General features: G+C 41.4%; 1 protein-coding gene across 2 annotated transcripts in view; it reads left to right on the top strand.

Annotated features, from left to right (window-relative positions):
* Window positions 1-15,676, top strand: part of pdlim4 (PDZ and LIM domain 4) — a 42,837-nt gene extending 27,161 nt beyond the window's left edge. For both annotated transcript variants that reach the window (XM_046410309.1, XM_046410310.1), the window contains exons 4-7: window positions 2,839-3,104; window positions 4,493-4,650; window positions 11,335-11,473; window positions 13,117-15,676. In XM_046410309.1, the coding sequence (XP_046266265.1) occupies window positions 2,839-3,104; window positions 4,493-4,650; window positions 11,335-11,473; window positions 13,117-13,321 (768 nt within the window). In that variant the 3' untranslated portion in view covers window positions 13,322-15,676. The remainder of the gene's footprint in view (window positions 1-2,838; window positions 3,105-4,492; window positions 4,651-11,334; window positions 11,474-13,116) is intronic.
* Window positions 15,677-21,289: the final 5,613 nt, after the last annotated feature.

The raw sequence follows: 21,289 nt of genomic DNA on the forward strand, positions 1-21,289 counted from the left end.
AGGATGTAAACATTAACAGCATCCTCCTTAGCTGAGCTCTAACGTTAGCAAGCTTAGTTAGCTTTTAGGAAGCCTCTCGTCCATGAGTAGATGCAAGCTTTCTTCTGTGCTGTGATACAGTAAGAAAATAGTTCCTATGTGAAACTGCTAACACCAAGGTTATTGTGAGTAACGAGGTCATGATTTTGGCTGTTGATGTTAAGTTTAAGGCTGTTAGGATAGAGGATGTCATTGGTCGCTTGGATTGTGGAGCCCATCGGTGGATACAATTGACTTGATTTCATCTTCAGGGAAACTTCCTCTCCAGTCAGTAAAAGTCCACTGAATGCTTTTTGATTTGTTTGTTTATCTTTCTTTAAATATATCACCATATATTGTGTGTTAGCAGGCAATTACCTGTCCTCCTTTGCATGCCATGTTTGTACAGATTACGAGTTATAAATGCCTTTGCTGTCGTGCCACTACAGGAACAGGTAACATAATACACTCTGAGGGATTTTCCACCATTTGCCTCCTTAATTCTCTGAATACAGGCATGAATAAGCTCGCCTGACAGTCATGGAGTTATTGTAGTAATAGTGAATAATGGATTCTTCTTAAAACTACAAAGGCATGTAGAGACAGCAGTTTGTACTGAAAAACTTCACCCGTCCAGTTCTGGGTGTGTTCGCAGGAAATGAGCGGTGGAATAAAAGACAGCCAGGCTCAAAAAGGGCACTTAAGAGATTTCAGGCAGTAAAACGTCCCTCCTGAAATTTAAATCCATCCATTCACAGAAGGTTTTCGGCAGCAGGGTGGTACCACAATTGGTGACATGATCATTAAATGTAAATCCCAGGCTCAAGCAAACTGCGTGTGTTTAAAAATGATCAATAATATGTCAGCATTACAAACCAGAATATTTGAATCTCTTGAGAATTATTTCAGCTACAACATGCAGTTTTTGGAGGAGATGGTGGAATTTACAAATCATTTTGAAAGCTTTTTTTTTTAAATGCAAAATTCCCCTTCAGTAACACCAGCACAAGTCAATACAAATGTTGCCGAAGCTTCTGTGATTTTTGTCAAACGTGATTATTTCTGTCCTATTCCCAAAAGGTTGAGGTTGAGGGAACCTTTGATGAAAATCACATGAGGTCCAACATCTGAACAAATAAGGCTAAAGATAACGAGTAAGATCTGGTTTGGCCCATGTTGCCCTGTGGTGAGATCCAGGCTTCAGAGTGTCTGGTTTACTTGGAGAAGGAGCCGCAGAGAGCTGGGTGGTTCTGACATCCTGCCCAAACAGGGTTTGGCTTTGGGAGAGAAGCCGCACTCGATGCTGACTCCCCTGCCCGCCTCTCCAAACTCTAACCATGAATGTCTATCAGCATTTTGTTCAGAGGTTTTCTGAATTCATCCATCTTTGCTGTTGGAGGTTACTGGGGAGAGTAGGAAGAGGTGGTTTTGAATTTCTTGAAAGTCATTTGTCTTAACTGCAGGAGGCATGGCAATGACAGAACGCTTTTCCAAGTTCAAGAGGATAGGAGGTCTCTTAGAAATGCTGATTACAGAAGACCTATATGTGTGTGTTTGTGTGTGTGTGTGCGTGAGTGTTAGTGCATGTGTGGTCCAGGCGAGGGCTGCGGACAGGAGGACATCCAGCAGACCCATCTGTTGTAATGACAGGGGTCCTGTCTGGAGAAGCTGTGAACCTCCACCTCCTGTGGCTCAGGCACTTTAATCTTGCCCAAAACACATGCACACACACACACAACAACAGACAATCTCACCACAAGCACACACACTCATTCCAGTGGGTCACAGTTACAACAGTCATCCTACTGCATTGCTTAATTTATAAACAAGTCACTTTGTTTGAGCTAAAATGTTTACAGTCTAAAGTTATGATAATATGCAGCCCTGTTTAGTCGTTTCAAAATTGCTGGCTATCTCTGAATGTCAAATTCAAAGCACTGAAGCACTATCAGGGGTGGTGACATCATCGCGGGCCATGCAATAAAACTTTATCTGTAAAGTTCATTCTGTGAGACAGACGAGCCAGGCTGGCAGTAAACGTTATCACTCAAATGTGCTGATAGCTGTGGTAACCACTGAGAGGCTCGTTGGTGACACTGTGGAGGAGGGCGTTGACCTCAGAGCAAACACACTTGTTGGGTATACAGTGGTGTAAGAGTAGGTGACTGTGCATCTGTCCTGCATTAGTCCAGCACATTCTTCTAAACAGCTCCTGCAGAGCAACTGTGTGGCAAGAACGTAGGAAGCCTGCTGCAGCACATCAACAAAAAAGATAATAATCTTATAGCTCTGTCGGCTTCCACAAACTCTTCAATCCATAGAAGAAGCAGCCAGGAAAGAAACAAAAAAAAAAAACAAAACATTCTTTCAATATTTACACCCCGCAAGTTAATTTGTTTTGACAGAAACATCTGCAGGAAATCTGATGCAAGCCTCGCTATTAAAGAGGGAAAAGGAGAAATGAAGTGGAAAAAGCTTTTCTTTCAATCCTCGCCGCTGCAAAGCCTCATTTGGGAACAACCACATTTTCGCCTCTGAAGAAATGTGGTTTTCTTCTCAGGGCACCACTGGGCTTGTTTTCTCGTTCCACTCTTCTTTTTACTTTCATTTCCTGGGCCAGAACATAACGGGGTATTCTGTAATAGGTCCATTAGCCGTTCTTTTCTTCCTCCCAACATGACGAATTCTTGAATTCTTTCTTTAATGTAACATGCACTTTCTCTTTTATCATCGCATCCATGTTTGTCTGTTTTTGTTTGCAGTTCTGAATGAAAAACATTGGATATTTCGTGATGTTTTCTTTTACTTTTTTCCTTTCAGAATTTCCGTCCTATCAGCAGTGGATACAGCGGTTACAGCCGTAAACCTTCATACACCCCTGAACCCCAGTCCCCGCAGGCCCCCCAACCAGCTCACTTGAATAATGGACACTCCAGACCGAACAACGGCCACAGCTACGGGTATGGAAATGGAACCGGGCACGCTCAGTACAACAACCCGGCAGGACTTTACGCTCACAATGGCAGCAATGGGGACAGATCTCTGCCAAGCAAGATGGGAGGCCTTACCATCAGCGCCACACATAGGTGAGGTGATCAAATTATGCAAAAGAGTCCAATAGCTTGGTTCAGAAGACAAGATAAGTACGTTAATATATACTGGAAGCATCATGCACTGTAAATCATTTAAATAGGGCCCATCATCTTAAATTTCCATCTTAATCTCTGAAGTCCAAGCATCACCTGGCAAGACTTAATGTAAAATGTCATCTACAGTATGTTCTGCTACACACTCCATGTGTTTATGTGACACTCTAACACATAGACACACTTCACATGTCTCTTGACACACCTGCGCAGATGGCCACGTGGACTGGTAAAGCCATTTGTTGTTGTGCGTTCCCCCAAGCGGGCAATAAATGTGTGTGTTTAGTCTCCCGGTGAACATCCTCTCCAGCACTCCCAGGATTCCCCGGGAATGGACTGTTAATCCTGACGAGGCCCACACACCGCATAGAGGCAGGCACGCAGTTAAACAACGTCGTGACACTGCTCATTGCCCGCTGTCAGTCAGGACACGATTATACACGATTATATCTTTCTTTCTCTCTCTCTCTCTCTCTCACACACACGCACACACACACAGGCTGCGGTGAAGCGCTTTCTTCAGATTCCTGGAGGGGAGTCTGGAGACAAACATGCAGTTAAGTGTGTCGGGATTTGAGCACATCTGTCAGCGGCCTTGCTCATCTCCCGGAGTTTTGCATTTATCGAATGACAGGGCTCCATCCTGGTAGGTTTGGGAATAACTTGATGGATGGATGAATATGCAGAACCGTAGCGCAGGGCTATTGTGATTAAGACTTCACTTCTGTGGAATCGCATGCCGAGTGCAAAGTGTACACCTCTGCTTTCCCCTCTGCTGTCTCCGAGAAAGGAAAATCCGTGAGATGTGCTCTACATAGTCTGTTTAAACAAAAGAAATATGTTTCTACAGCTGCTTTTCTGTCAAATTTTCTTTTCTTCCCTTGGTGGTCTAGCAGCTGTCTTCTACTTCTTTTATCTTTTTGTTTAGGCTACTTCAGCTCCTTTCACTGCTCCCTTGGTTAAACATCACATAATGACACCATCTAACAAAAGATAAAAAATACAGTGGCCATACTTGACGCCACAAAAAACACAAACCCAGTGACCCCAGTGGTAGCGCATTTACTTGTTTTCTTGATCCTTTATGGCTGGGTCTGAAATTCACATCCACCAAGTGCCAAATGCAACTAGATTTTGTTTTTCAACTTGGCTGATGAGTCATTAAAGAAACAGTAGGAGTCAAAGTTCATTGCAGTCGTTGCTTTACAGGATGTCTTGACTAACTGATCCACGGGAAGTGAATGTTTTTTGTCACTCATCATCTAGTCACCATTAAACAGATTGCATTGCAGTAATATTGCATCCCTGCCCCATCTTGTCTCCTTCAGCCCGGAGCCTCCCATCCACTCCCCTGTGAGCCGTAATGGTTTCGACACGCAGTCAGACGTCTACAAGATGCTGCAGGACTACGAGGAGCCCGCCTCTGTACCCAAACAGTCCGGCTCCTTCAAATACCTCCAGGAAATCCTCGAGGCCGAGGATGGAGGTAGGGATTTCTGTGTGGGTGTGTTTCTGTGAATGCTTACATGTCTGTGTGATGGTGGAGAAAAACATCATGCGGTTCTGCTGCAACCTACATTTTTAGTGTACTTTTGAGTATGGGAAAATTGCTGAAATTCAGAGGGACTTGAAAGGCAGCATTTTGTTACCATCTGCATCATTTTTGACAAATAGTTAATTGTTTTTAAAAGATACCAAACACACACTTCCACATCACCAACCAAATCCCATCCTCAAATGTTGTATTTCTGTTACTCTGTGACGATATAATATCGGTTATTATGGCTTTGATGCACGAGGCTGCTCCACTGTTGAGCAGCTATAAAATGAGACAGTTTGAATGTGCAAACGCAGCTGGTTTGTCTGCATGCATCTATGCAGTTCGCACAGACTGTGTTTTGTGTATGACTAAGGTGAAAAGAAAATATTTCCTACTATGCAAAGGAGTCTGCCTTCGTCAGGCTGCTTCTGTCTGACTGTTCTGATCTCCCATGTCGAACTGACATAGTTTTCCTTTTATAGAAAGACACAGACAGCGAGGTTGGGGCATTGAGAGGAAGCCTCAGAGAGAGAGAGAGAGAGAGAGAGAGGGAGAAAGATGACATGCTTTAAATAGCTCACACATGGATGAACAGGAGAGGAAAGTCGTGGTTTGGTAATTTACTGCAAAAACAACTTCACATCAGATAATAAAGTGAGAAATATGGTTTTCCTGCCTGCCTTTTGACCGCTCGGCGTTCCAGCTCTTGCGGAGGAGTCATGTGACGCTGACAGCAGCAGAGGAGGGCTAATTCTCTGAACTGAAACATTCCTTTCACAGCTTCTATGTTTTCCAAAAGTTGTGAAAATTGTAATTACGGTATAAGCCAAGTGTCGGTATGTTAGAGCAACAATAGCCCGGGCCTCAAAGAAGTGGGTTTATGACCTGCATTGCACTGGACCGACGATGATTAATGTTTTTAGAACCTCAGTGATGACTTAAAGAACACTGAGGTGTCCTTAAAGTCCTTTAACCCTTGGCTGCTATTAGCGGAGTGTTACCAGCTGTGAATGTCTGAAGCTCGAGTGTCAGCGTCCCCTCATTGCCAAAAAAAATTGTTCTGAGAGAATTTTCACGCTCTGTGGGTTCTGAATGCAAACACTGACATGGTGGTTTTTGTTAGAGAACCTCATGATGGCTAAATCTTGAATATTCCTTGAATATCATCATGCAACACTAAGCAACACTCTTGATATCCTCCTGATATTCACTTTTGACGGTTGAGAAAATATAGCAAATACTGCGTTGTTCTGAATATAAGACAATCCAGATTATAGAAGGAGGTGTAAATGATATAAAAGTGAAATGCTTTAGCAGAACAAAAATCCCACAGTTGTGCAGCATGTCATATTCTCACACTCTCTCCTGAAATGGTCAGAAGGATTTTCTATGTTGGTTAACACTTTTGTGACTGACAAAGTCATTCGCTCCGTCAGTTCATATTTCCCCTCTTCACCTGAGCCCAACACACCCTAACTCTGACCCGACCCGACGCTGGTCAGCAGTACACGAAACACTATTACAGTAAAGACTTTTCAAACTTAATTTCCAGGAGAAAAAAATGTATCTCATGTTTTTTAGTTTGAAACATTATTAAAAAATAAACTTGAACTGTCTGAAACCCAGGATGAAAGCACTGCTCACTTTTCAGTCCAAGATAATATTTGTTCTGAATGATAAATGACTGTATTAAAAAAAACAAATAACCAGGTTGATGGCTTTTCAAATCAGTATCTTTAGCCAAAACATATACTAAAGCCACACAGATGGAAAAGTCTCAGTTTCTCAGATTTCAGAATAAATCCATTAGTGATTTTCTTCCCCCCGTAGAACATTATTATCCCAGAGAGAGTGAAAACTTCCCGCTCAGTTATCACATCTCTGGGTCTACCTTTGAAGCGAGATCTGACAGGATAATCCGCAGCACAAGGAACAAAGCTGGCTGCTCCTGCAGTGAGATCTGGAGCACAGCCAGACCATACTGTTTTCTTAATTTAGCACTTAAGATGACAGTCAAAGCAAGAGGAGAGAGGCAGAGCTAAAGAAAGCGACAGATGCTAACGACAGACAGAGGGGCGTTGGAGGGAGAGACACCGCTGATGGATTAAAGAGGTTTAAAGGGAGCTCTCTTTGTCTGCTGTCACTGTCTTTCACCTCAGGAGGCTTGGAGGTTGATTGACAGGCTAAGCCGTCAATGAGACAGAGAGACACCTCAGGCTTACTTTGGGATCGTTTTAAAAGCTACCTGCCTCTCACTAGATGTTTGGCATTCGGTGTCATTTAATCTGTGTGAGAGTGACATCCTGCCATGAACATGCTGAAGTCTGTCCCCTCGGTTCACATCTTTTTTTTTTTTTTAATGGCTCAATAAAGTAGAAACAAGTCAACAACTGAACACTTTGGACGCTCAGGCTGAAATCAAACCATCCTGTTTTTCAATGCATACCTTGTTGTCAGGAACATCGAAGTTGGTGCCCTTTTGAAGGTGAAAGCCCCCCGTAGAGGCCATGTTGACTTTCGAGAGCTTTAAAAGTAAAAGCAAACAAGAGTGTCAGTTTTCCCAGAATTCCACAGACTCTGTCGTGATTGGATCACAGTGTGGATGGAAGAGGGGTGGAAAGACTGTTAAATACTGCTGTCGAGTCAGGCTGTTTAGAGCAGGTTAATAGAGAATTGCAAACTGTGTCCATAGTACCAATATGAGCGTCTGTTTATATTAGTTATCGTTTATAAACAATAAAGGAAACGTGATGGAGGAGTGTTTTTCCAGCAGCTCAAAAGAGAAATAAATAAAATTCCAGATTTTATTTTTCCAGAATGACCTGTGAAAGCTCATCTATTCGCCTAACTCCAGGTTTATTTTGTTTAAAGAAAACTGTGAGAAAATGGCTTTTACTGTACATTAGATTGTTTATTTCCAGCTTCAGTCAGTCAGCTTGCCTCTGACATTTTTCTCAGTGATGAATGACATCCACAGTTTCAGCAGATAGAAACTGCTCGGGAAGGATTCAGGCCGTGTCCTTTCTCAGAAGATGGCCTCAGTGTGCTAAGACATCCATCAGCATCAGTGCTAAGCAGAGCAGGACATGTTATACTTTCAAAGTATAAGACTTGTCCAATTACTGATTGCCTCCTGGTGTACAACACGTAAACCTGGAATGCTCACATACAGTGCAGCTTATTACTGTTAGCCTCAAACGTTATGTGGGGAAGTTACATGAATCCGTCCCAATGAGCCAACGGGGATTTGGTTTGAAATATGTGATTAGAATAATCTGTAGCCATGACCACGACTCATACGGGTCACAGGACGTAGGTAAACATCGCTTCAGTCGCCTCCCACCTCAGACGCGCTGCAGAGGAATTCAATTCTTCGTTCACACTACAGAGAGACAGGAAAGACGGGGGAGAGGGAGGAGAGGATGACATGTAGCGAAGGGCCCAGGCAGCTGCAGTCAGGACTCCTGTTCTGTCCTGTTATGTGGTACTCACTCCAACATTAGAGCCCAGTAATTCAAATCTGCTCCAAGGAAGAGTAGTGGGAGCGTTCCATTCAGACTGTTATTCCACAGGGATCAAGACCGAGCTTAAAAGATACAAGATTTAAAGCCCCAGCAATATTCCCAGTCCGGTGTGGGGGGTACACATGTGATTCCAGCTCTTGAGGGGCTTAACCCCTCGTCTGCCTCTCGGCACAGGAGAGTTCTTCTTCTGACAGCACCATGGGTCAGAAAGCAGAGATTATTATTGCCATCATAGTTTTTGTTTGACATTCTTTGACTCGCTCAGAAGTGAAGTCATTGCTTTATTTATTTGTGGGAAAGCCTTGAAGTACTCACTGTAGAAATACTTAATTTTACTTTGCAGTAGTTCAGTAATCAAATATGGCTAATTAATTTGATTTGCTGTGAGTCAACTGTCATGTCAGCACTGTCATTTTTTTTACAGTATTTTTCTTTCTCTTGATTCTCATTGATGTGTTTTTCTTCTCTGACTACTTGTAGGGCTCCAACACATCTCAGCAATCACAGTGGCCATTTTTTAATCATCTTTTTTGTCACAAAGTCTTCATAAAACCTTTTTTAAAACCCCTAATAATAATAATATAATTCCCCAAAATGTGCAGCACTCTCGGTTTCTTTTCCTCATTGAGAAGTTGACACATTATCCCTCAGCAAGTGTTATTACAGCTGTTTATTTATCTTTCAACGTTGTGATTTCCTTTGCTTTAAATTCCCAGAGACTCTAGTCTGACAGGTTTTAGGATGTGGGCTAATGTGGGACTGTTTTACGGTATGCATGGTTGATGTTAGTCGGAGCAGGACATGCAGTGTGCCATGAATGTTGCATGGTGGTGAGATACGTGTTGTAAGCGTCCAGCTTGTAGTCATATGTCTGTCAAATAAAATATGATGTCTTTCTGCACTTGGCATCAAAATGCATAGGGCCTAAGTAGTTTGGCTATTTGAAAACGTAGCAACAAGACTAAACAATCACTCGTTCATTCTGCTTTTTGTGGCTGTTCCTGACTATGGTCGAAAGACTTTCATTAGTTAACTTTCCCCTGTGTGAGAAAATCACGAGAGCGCTGCACATAAAAGGTTTTCCATTAAAGTCCCTTATTAGATAATAAAAATATTAACCTCAGAAACAACGTGGCCGGCTAATCTCAGCTATTAAACTCACTGCAGAGCACTCAGAGGCTGACTATTACTGGGGAATATAAAGTGCTTTGAGTCAGGTGCCAGATGCGAGGTAATTAGACTGTGGTTAGTGGCAGTGATAGCTGGCCTGTTGGCCTGTGTAGCCTCTGCTGGCACATCATCAGTAAGGGGAAGCCTTACGGTGCAGTTCACAGCTGCAGTGGCTCTAGATGTTAAGTGTGTCCCTTTCATGTATCCCACTCAGGCATAACTAAACCTTTGGCGGTTGGAGTTGACTGTTGTTAACAGAAAAAATGCCATCCGTGGAAAGGCAACCACCCTTGTCTAATTGTTTATCTGTGAGTAAAAGAAAAAAACACAGCCTTCAATGGCGGAAATGAACGGCATTAATGATCATTATACTATGAAACAATTGTTGATGTAGCTGTTTTAGTCTTTAAGTAGCCTAAATGTTTTCCCTCCTATGGCTACAGAAAGCTGTATTCTCAACCATGAGCGACATCCATGTTAAATTTCAATGAAAATCTACGTTAGCTGTCGTTTTTCATTTCACCACATTTTACAAGGATGAGTCATTTCACCATTAAGATGAATGTAACCACAGCTGACCTGGTGTCAGTCACAGCTATCGTACGATTGTAGCATATTGGTGTGATGGTTAAAACTGGACTCTGTAACACAGGAGAGTTTTCCCTGCCGCTTGCCTGGCCAGATTGACTGATGAATTCCTACTAGAAAGTACCACTGGAGACTCTAGAATGGAGCATACAGGAAGCAGTGAGAGACACCAAGAGGTCAAAGAGAAAGGAAGACATAGAGGAAGCGAAAGCAGAAGAAAGAATTTGAGGACAGGAAGTACCTTCCAATGAGATCAGAAATTTTATTCGGTGGCTCAAACATTTTCGCATGAATGCATCATTACCACGTTAATTTAGATGACTGATGGCGTAATTCATTTTTGACACCTACAATGGATTTAATACTTCGAGTTGTATTTGAAGAAGTCTGAAAGTGAAAGCATAAATCTCTTCAGAATAATCACATGTAGACAAACATGATGAAGGGGCCGAGGAGGAGGTCAAGTGGCAGCATCCTGTTTGTGGAAGGAAGCAACAAGGTTAATGAGAAACGTGACTCAACTTTCAGAAACACCAAGTTCCTATTTTTCCTTAGCAAATATAGCAGACAATTGAAGTTGCTGCCTGTAGTGTTATGTTTACTGCATGAGCAAAACGTATTATATTGCCTCAAGTGGGTGATACAATAGGTCATTTTTAAACGATTTCTTGTCATGTTGAAGGACGCAAGTATGTCTGATATTTCAGACAGTTGTTAGAATATTATCAAGTGTTTTGCAGGTGGTTGCTAAAGCTGTAATGCTCCAAGTCGCACAGTTTTAATAAGAGAAACATCTGTCAGTGTAATGCTATACATTTATCACAAACCTGCAAAGAGTGCATGATTAATGACTACCAAAAAAACGTGGCAGAAGACTATAAGAATAATATGAAACATAAATTATCCCTCACATGGATGTCTGTGCCATGTCCTTGTGCCAGCAGGATAGCATGCATCTGTGGCGGGGGCGGGGGGGGGCAGAAATAGTGATAAATATCTCAATGGGGAACAGAAACTGACCCCTGGAGCCTCTTTTTGAGGTTAGTGTGGGAAATATTAATCCATCTTTGTATCACTTACCAGGCTCCTTCAGACCTGACAATCACCATCCTCTAGTCTTACTACCTGGAACTCAAAGGGAATTTCCTGCAAAGTGCAAACACAGCTCTCATAAATCTGTATGGTTTATTCCTTTGATAGACACACACACATATTGGAATACATATATAAGATTTTGACTGTGAGAATAATAAATATTTCTCAGAAGTATGTTTGTGTGTCAGGTTCGGCTTATGGTGCAGTTTCCATCGTTCCTTCATTTATTCTGTGGCTATTTTCTTTTTTCTAGGCGTGTCCCCAACAGAGAGGATGAGAAACTTAAAGTCGCCGGTCAGGTCTCCGATACCCAAACTGGGAAGCCCCATCCCCAGCCCCATGCCTGGTCTCCAGAAGCTGCCCCAGTGCACACGCTGCTGTAATGGCATAGTGTAAGTATTTTATAGATCATGGCGTGATTTTTAAGTAAATACTAAGAAGTGCACAGGTAGAACATCTCAACTATACTAAGTATATGGACCCTTTTCAGATAGCTGCCATTCAATTTGTGGTCTTGAGGTGTGAAGACCACTCAGTACATCCAAAATGTTTAATTCATATGTAAAATATTTTAAAAGTTTTTTTTCCATTTGAACACATGGTTTAAGGGTAATTATTGTTTTTTAAATGGAATTACCACAGCATGAAACAACAGTGTGCTGAAGATAAAGAAAATGTGATACTGAAAATATGAGTGATTTATACTCAACTATTTTAATCGCCATCTGGAAATTGTATGTCTGCTACTGGTTTTATCACTCCTCCTGTGGTCATAAAGGTTCTTTTTTTTTACGTGAGGTGAGTCAAGGTTCTTTGCTGACTTTGAATCAAAGAGGTTAACTCACGCAGGCCGACCTGCACTGACAGGCCTTTTCAGTACTCAGAGAAGATCTATTCCCATTTATCATTTTAATGATTAAGCCAAGTCATCCTCCACACCCTATATACATACCTACCTGCACCCATACACACAAGTGCACGTACACAAACATTAAGTGCGAGCATATGCACACACACTTGTGCCAAACTAACCACATGCACCGGTAATCCTCCCCTCTATAAAACCAGCTGCAGGTAAGCAGTGATGTCACCGGCTCACTTGTTAACAAGACTGCATTGTAGCAGCTCGCGGGCCACAATAAGGCCGTTATGACCTCGGAGCATTTTACAGTGTTTTAAACAAATATAGAGCACTGTGTCAAGAGTTTATCCTGTGGTTAGATGGGGAAAGCGGCTAAAAAAAGAAGCAGGCTTATGACTGAATGGTCGCTGGCCCGAATCCCCAGTCCAGAAAGGAAAGTCTTACTGGGAACACTGAATGAACAACGCCCTTTGACAACCGCCATCACTGTGTGAACGGGTGAAGCATTGAACTTCTGAATGCACCAGTGTTGATCAGCAGCCAGATCTGCAGAATAAACATGTGCTATTCAGCTCCCAGGTGTGACAGTATAAATGCGTGTAACCATACCTTCACCGCCGACTGCGCTCAGGATGTCCTTTATGAAAACAGCCCATAAATACGACATATGATAAAATGTATTCAAATGCCTGCATGGTTACAGTCACGAGAACTCCTGATCTGCGGCGATGTCACCGCTCTAAAAACTGCTTGCGGTGCCTTTTAAGGCACTCTGCATTTTGCAGTTTGCTTGCAAATACATGATTTTCCTATCATGCTTTCATGCATTTTCATCGCTCTCAGTGCTCTACTGTAAGTCTGGTCTCCTATATCTTTATTCCGCTTTTCCCTTACGCTACATTAAGGCAGTGTTCTTTCTGGGCACTGCCAATAAAAATAGAACTCTGGTTCAGACTCAGAGTGCAGCAGAAAATGTAGAAGATGGAAATAAATCTGTCATCACCGCACACGATCTGTTTTACTTCAGGACAGGAGAACTATCTCACATTGAGTCTTAAAAGGAAATGAAGGAAATGAATCATAACCCTGAAGTGGCTTAAAATGAATTTATTTCAAGCTAAATTGTCTTAAACGATCTTTATCCCCCCCCCCACCCCCCATCTCTCCATCCAGTGGCACCATTGTGAAGGCCAGGGACAAGCTTTACCACCCCGAGTGCTTCATATGTGATGACTGCGGCATCAACCTGAAACAGAAAGGCTACTTCTTCATCGAGGACAATCTGTACTGTGAGACCCACGCCAAGGCACGCGTCCAGCCCCCAGAAGGCTACGACGTTGTTGCCGTTTACCCCAACTCCAAAGTGGAGATAGTCTGAGAAGAAGCTGCCACTGGCTATACTGTAGTATGACTGGGAAACTAAAGTCTGGGAGAATGGGGCTACTGAGTATCATATCCTACATTTATCAGGTTTCTGTCAAGCAGGAATGCCAATCTTGGATCAGTTTTGCTTTTGGGAGAGTCCTTCAAAATGTGTTTCGGTGATCCAAGATCAGCATTTCTTTGCTGACAGACTTGATAAATGCTATGTATATTGAGAATATTGAAATATGCTGACAGAACAAGGCTTGGATCTGATGAGTGTCCTAAAACCCGAAGCCTTTAAAAAGCTGACGTTGTAGGGTATGTCCCCAGCCTGACAGCCCTCATCCTTCAATCAGTATGAATTCGATCCAAGAAAAATGTTGCACCAGCTAAGGACATGTCCTCATATCCACATCACAAGCACAGCATATTACCAGAATATTCCGTGCAAAGAAGCAAGACATGCACAAATTGCAACAAACACCAGCGTACTCCAGATATCTGCTTTTCTAACAATCAGCACATGAATTTATCACCAGCATAATAATCAGTGTCTCACAACAACCCACACTCAAGCCTTAAAATAGTTTTAAAACACTAGTACATGCCTGTTTGGTGGATTATCTCAAGAGAATTTAAGCTGCGTTTGCTGTGATGAGGAGTTGGTGGTTTTTCTGCCTTTGGACTAATTTTGCGTTTAGCCATTATAACAACAGCACTACAAAATGTCAGTCTGTGTTTTGCAAAGGCATTTAAGGTATAACAATATTTTGTTTAAGCTTTGGTTAAAGGGGTTTAAAGGTTTCGTTGTCTTTTTAACTATTTTACAGTTACACATTTATACTCCTGTTGTGGATGGACTTCTTCATTTTCTAATTTACATCTATACAGTTCATTCCTTTTCAGATTGTTTATGTTACAAAACTGGAGAGCATCCCTGTTTTGGATGCTCCTCTTTTCCTGCTCACTTTTCAGCTACGTGATACAAGCAATAACTCATTATTAGCAGATCTCTTGTTGTGAGCATCTGGAATGTGCTTTGGTGAATGGCTTTACCGAACTCTAACCTGTAGCAAATGTCTCCATATGCGGCTATCCGAGCACCACCTTCTGAAATGTAAACACAACCCTGCTGGAGACACTCTCAAAGTTCTGCGAGGAACCACAGGAGCTGGTGAGAATCAATTTAAAGAATTTCTCCCAGATGTGATCACGGCAACCACAATTTTTAAGCAACAAATTGCAAGAGATGAGACTTTAATGGCGAAGCGACTTAGCACTGCGTGCATGCAGTCGTGACATTTTGAACGGGCGTCATACACATTTGCAAAAGATTGTAAGTGAAGTGCTCTCAAGCACCTGACCGAGAGAGGAATTTCTGCTCTTACTCATGTTCACACCAAAGAATTCCAGTTCATAAAAACAAGAGCCCAGAGTTCATTGGGTCTGTTTATTAGAAACACTTCATTTTGACACCGGCATGCTCTCATGACAACTTTTAAAAATGGTCATGTGCATTTGAGACTGGAGACATGGACCACAAAAAACTGTTAGAGACTCGTAAACTGGGACTCTACAGCTTACAACATGTGGGAGTAATATTCGCTTTGTTTAGTTTTTTGGACCCACAACACAGATATATTACGGTTCCTCTTTGGAAAAGACAGAAGTTGGAAGTAAGCAAAGTTTCATTCCCTTCCTACTATGAACTCAAATTGCTGGTCACAGCCAAGTTCGAATCAAAGGGAATGAAATATACTTCTAGGTTTCCTCCGAGAGAGGAGGAACAGAAAGGGAGGGAGTAAGGAAGAAGTGAGAAGGAGAAATGAGAGGACAGCATGTATTTTCTCTCTTTTTTTTTTTGGGACAGAAATTCTTACTGCAAGAAGAGAGAAAATGTGTCATCATGACTGCAATTCGTGGACCTCGGTGTTGGCTCATTGTGAAAAGTGAAATAAACACTTAATTTTAGAATAGTTCCTAAAAACAAACTACTTTTTTAAATTTGAAATGAGAATAAGAAAATTAATTTTCTTAGACAGTTTTTCTAGATATCAACAGTGATGTGTAGCTGCTGATAGGCCATCTATACTAGTTATCTTGTAAATTATGTGAAAATTCTGTTGTTACCACATTGTTCCTTTGGTATTGTACATATTTGTTTTATTGTGATTCAGCATACGGTGTATAACAAGTCACTCGCGTGCCTTTTGCATTTTCATTGTCTTTAAATGATTTCTTTGACATAAATCCTCTTCTTGTGTTTAACTTATTGTTCTACCAACACATCTTTTTTTTTTTGGCTCTGGAGCTTCTTATTTCCTTTTTTTCCAAGGATCTAAATAAAATGAGAAGTGCATTACCATGACACGATCGTTGACATTCTTCACTGGTCTTAACTGCAGGATGCCGCACAAAAATGTCAAAGGCTGCACTGTGAAAAACACGAGGGATTTAATTTCTTTTTACTCCCCAGTTTTGACATGGCAAGACCACCAGGCTCTAATATGTGCGCTGCTTAAATCCTCAGACATCCCCTTCACCGAGGCTTTAAAGCTGAGTATAAATTTGTCAGGACGCAAAATCTGCCCCTCTTACGATTTCATTGCTCATGATAAAAAGTTCATTTTTGAACTTTATCAGCAGCCACAGCAGCAGCTAAAACAGTTAAAAAGGTAGCACACACAAAGTCGTTCTCTGTTCATTAAACTCGAACTATAGTGGGGCCTGTTTCAGGGGACAGTGCAAATTAAACCGGGTACAGGCCTTAATTTAGTTAACCCTTGTTTTGAAAGTGGCTTTCTGAAACACATGTTACTTTGTTTAAAGAGTAGTAACTGCTTGACTCTGGAGTCCTGGACTAAACATACGTGAGAGTTTCTGCAGACAGCACAGGTCCAATGAAGCCTTGAAAACTGGCGTCATAGAAGGCTGAAGACGAGTAAAAACAGACAAAACAATGAAAAAGTAAAAGAGGAACAGAAGAAGTGCTTTTAGTCGTCAGGAAAAAAAAGGGTCTGTAGACTTTTCTCATCTCAAGAGTGCATTTTGGTACATGCAAACTAGTTTGTAACTGTAAATTTTGCTTCTGTCAGTTAGTACTTGCACTTGATCAGGGTTCTAGTAGAAACACTGCAGTCCACACATCTCCACTGCTGGATAGCATTAATCTGAAGGTAAACCTGCATCATTGGAGGTTTAAATGAGGCCTTTTGTCCTGCAGTAGTTTCTCTTAAAGAGATCGGCTAATTAATGGCTTTGAGGCTCAGTTTACCGCGATGCTATTGCAAGCCGTATCCGGAAAATGCAATTTGAGCATATGCGATTTAAAATGGCACTTTGGTCAAAGAAGTAAGCTTAGTGCCTCTCTGGGAAATGGGCCAACGGTGCATAAGCAGTCCCACAGTTTGTAGTGATGCTTTATGGCACAGTAAACGTGTTGATTTTCATCACGTGTTGCTGTGTGAGTATCAACACCAGAGCACATTGTCAAATATTGTAATACACACAGTTGCAATATATGGCACAGTCTAAATGGAATTCCTGTAAGAAAACCAGGAGGTGAGAGGCCACCTCATACCCCATTAAATGACTTTGCACCTTCAGTAATAACTCATTCAACAAGCAGAGTGACTGCTGGCAGATTTTAAGTGAGCTGTGAGAGTCATACAGCAGAGGGAGAGAGGGAGAAGTAAACAACGTGCTGCAGTTACTTACCCTCTGAAGTGTTTTTTATAATCAGCATTAGTCACATTTGCTAATGCTTCCCATATGCATGACACTTGTACTGCGCACAGACCCAAATTTAACATAACGTACCATGGCTGCGCATCTTTATTATTATGCTACAGACAAAATCCACAAATCTATTTCTGGAAGTGTCAGTTCTAAGATTTGGATAAGTCTATTACCGCGTTATATCCTCTTTAGGGCCCCAAAAAAAAAATGAAGTGGTTAGCGCTGTCGCCTCATAGCAAGAGGGTTCCAGGTTCGAATCCCGGTCTGGGCCCTTCTATGTGAAGTTTGCATGTTCTCCCTGTGCCTGCGTGGGTTTTCTCCGGGTACTCCGGCTTCCTCCCACAACACCAAACACAATGCACATTAGGTTAATTGGCTACTCTACATTGCCCCTAGGTGTGAGTGTGAGAGTGTGTGGTTGTCTGTCTTTGTGTGTTGACCCTGCGATTGACTGGCGACCAGTCCAGGGTGTACCCCGCCTCTCGCCCGTAGTCAGCTGGGATAGGCTCCAGCTCCCCCGCGACCCTGAACGATAAACGGTATAGAAAATGGATGGATGGATTTGATTTAAACAAACCCACACAGTAAAATGTAAGCAAACCACAGACAGTGAGAGATACAGGGAGAGAGAGCGATAGAGAGAGCGACTTTGCCACGTTGAAAGAGTTATGCTTCTATCTATAAACATGCAGTCCACTTTGAAGATAAACACTTTGAGTTGCCCAGAAACCGAGTTTGCTTTGCTCAGCAGGCTGCAGCGACTAGTGCTGTGGTCATCACATCTCTGAGCAGTCACCACAACAGTTTCAACCCATGCAGCTGAGCTATCTTGTAAGATGGAAATAACAAACACACAAACAAGCTTGTACACGCATTGCTTTTCACATTGAAATAATGAAAAATGACATCGGGAATCCTATAAAATAAAGCTGTATTCTGTCGTGTCATATTTATCTAATGTAACTTGATCATTTTGCAGGCTTGGCATGTTGTTCTGCTTGAAAATGTCTCAATTTGAAATAATCTTTAAGACAAAAGATGAAAGGTACACAACCCGACAGCAGCGATTGTTTGGAAAAATTTCTGACTCTGTGTCTGCTTGATCTGGATCTGATTAACAGCTCTTTCATAGCTAACCATCATCATTACACCAAGTTCTCATTCTAATCACTTTCTCTCCCACCCGCTTTAAAACTGTCATTCATTCATCTCCCGCCTCCTGCCCCATTCACCTTCTGAACATCTTTGATGATCAAACTGTTCTGTTGAGGGAAAAAAAAAGTCAGTTGCAAATCAAAAACAATAAAGCCTTATCCCCTGTGTGATCTCTCTATTTTCTCTCTTTTATCTGAGAACTTTTTATGGCGCATGCTGCTCATTCCTGATCTCTGAGTCCATACGGTACCAACCTGTTGTCTGTGACAGCCATGATTTGTCAAGTCTCTGTACCTTTATATAAGAGACTCTCCATAAATCAGAGCAGCGTATCGGCCGTGGCTCCTCAGATGTAAACTGTAAACGTGTACTGTAACTCAAAAGAGATAGCATATAACATACAGATCTTTAAATTTACTACAGTGCAGGTTCTGAGAGGGTATAATATGGAGGTCGGTTAGAGGAGCATTTGGTCGATGATGAAAGAGACTGGAGATAATCTTCAGTTTTGCTTTATAATAACACTCACAGTTTAGTGTATATTAAAGGCCTGACAGCTTTGTAATCAAGTTTATTCCTAACGGCTGTGGTGCAACTGGAGCACTAATGCAAGTAATTTTGTTTTTATGGCCTCACATGATTCAAAAAGTGCACAGCAGAATGGAATAACAATTTATAACCACACTGTATGATATAAAGCATGTAGAGCCTGTGAGTGTAGCCCCAGATACGCAGCATGTAAAAGGGTTCTTCCATCTGTTACTAAAGTCTCATATGTTTGCACTTTGTAATGTGAAAGTTTAGACCTGACAATACTTCTACTGATATAGTCGCAATGCTGGCACAATATTTGATATGAGAATCGACGATGCATTAGAATATTTGTCATAGTTCAGTTGCCAACCGATTTCTGGACTTTTTAGGAAACGTTTGTGTAGCCTGCAGAGGTTTCTCCAGAATGAAATGCTGATTCAAAAAAATGATTTTTGTGATAAGCATAATTCACTCATCCCTCATGATTGTTTCACACACTATATGCACCTGTTGATGGAATGTGGCTGCTTTTACTCACACCTGAATCACACAGAAGATGAAACATATGCAGACTGAAAGAGAGGCTTTAAATGGAAAAAATACTCTTGTTCTTTTATTCAAGAACTGGCAGAGCTGCTGTGTTTATTTATGAATTCACATGTGTGTGTATTCTTGTATTTCTTCAATGAAGACAAAATCTACCCACTGAGGATGAAAAGGTGCACAGTTTGTGTATATACGGGACTCTCGTGGTTTGTTTGCAAGGATTTACTGGAAACCCCCTTTATCCATCTAATATTTTAGTTGGCCTTGTGAAGGGATGGAGCTTTGACTGAGCTTTGCTTTGATTCTCATTAAGGGGAGATTTAGAAAGAGACAGTCACTGATCTTGAGACACCAATAGGATGACCCCAAAGTTGCTCTCAGACAAGCAATAAATTCCTGGGGGGGGAAATCAGCAGGTGGTCCTGAAGAGGTCGAAGAAATCGGCACTGATGCAGTGTTGATGAAAGGCTCTCTGCCCCTGAGGTCTTGTGAAAGTGTGCTAAATCAGTACACTGTGCAAGAAATATAGTTTTCACAAAGTGGATAATGTGAAGAGCACAAGTGGATCAAACTTGAGGTCTAACTTGCAGAATGTATTTGTCCTCATCCTCGGTGACCCAAACTGATGTGTTGCCCAACGGGAAAAAGCTTTCAGCCCTGCAATTCAGTTGTTTTTGTTGTAAGTGAAGTGTTTGTAACCTGATGTACTTGCTGTGATGTGCTGTGTTTCCGTTCACATTGTTCCTAGTGGTTTGGCTGATTTGGCAAGATATCTTAAAATTGTGTCAACAATTGTGGTTTTGTCTCAACAAAACCTAAAAGTACCTCAATAAAATATTTGATGGAATGTAATACTGTGGACCAGGGAACAAGTAATTCACTTTTCTCATGAACTAACTTGAATGAAAAACAAACTGGCACATCATAGATTCACTTTTTTATTGCAAAGATTGAATGTAGAAAAATATTTCCAAGAGTAATGACACATTAATCTTATTTGTGCTGTTTTGAGCTATGCACTCTTTCAGTAATTTAGTTTTGGTTAGCAGCCTCACCCTGAACTTAAACCGCTTACACTGAACCTTGAGCACAATGTTTCACATGAAAACGGTTAAAAAGTCCATTACACCGGTAAAGAAACACAATGAGCTCAGAAACCGTGTTGACAACGTGTCATTTGTGTTGCCAGTGGTCGTGCCAAATTGATCAGACCGTGACAGGATATACATTGCCAAAGATGCACAAACAAGAAATGACTTTGTGTTGAAAACAAGTCAAAGCAGTCTGTTCAGGAGACCAAAATGTTTACAGTCAATATTTATCCGTGATGGCGTTGTTAATGATGTACAGAACATACACGGCAGTGCAGAGAAGGAATTCACCCTCTGGGGTCTTTTGTTTACTCTAAGGCTGAAGTGGCTACAGTATCTATGCAACACATCTCCGCCCTCTCAAGACTGTATATGTAAAAGTGGATATAAAAACCAAGCAGATGGCTCATGTTTGAGAGGCACATGTGCTCTCACCAAGATTTGGCTCAGGATGAGGTAAATTGAATTGAAAGTGATGAGAGACTGAAGCAATAGATGGATTTTTACATAGATTATATAAAAATACAATTTCTCCCTTAAAGAAGAATTTGCTAATTTAGCCAATTTTATTTTTGTAATATATCAGAATTAACAATCTGAATTTATACATTTTATATATTTATTTCAAATAAATTGATAATGCATACTTTCTGAAAATGAAATTGTGAGAGTGAAGTAATGCAAGGTAAAAAATAAAATTTGAAATGATACAAACACATTAAATGAGTGAAGAAGCTTTTAATCTTCTTAACACATTCAAATTCAGGTATATTGAGGATTTAAACCTAAAAGTACCTCAAATTGGACTACTTTGATTGCTGCATCCCTCCTAGAAAACCCTTCCTGCTGGTCATGGCTTTTGATTTAGGACATTTAGGCAAAGTTAGAGGGACAGGAAACTGGAACTGCTGAATTAA

Source organism: Scatophagus argus, chromosome 14 (genome assembly GCF_020382885.2).
Source record: "Scatophagus argus isolate fScaArg1 chromosome 14, fScaArg1.pri, whole genome shotgun sequence".
Taxonomy (NCBI): Eukaryota; Metazoa; Chordata; class Actinopteri; family Scatophagidae; genus Scatophagus; species Scatophagus argus.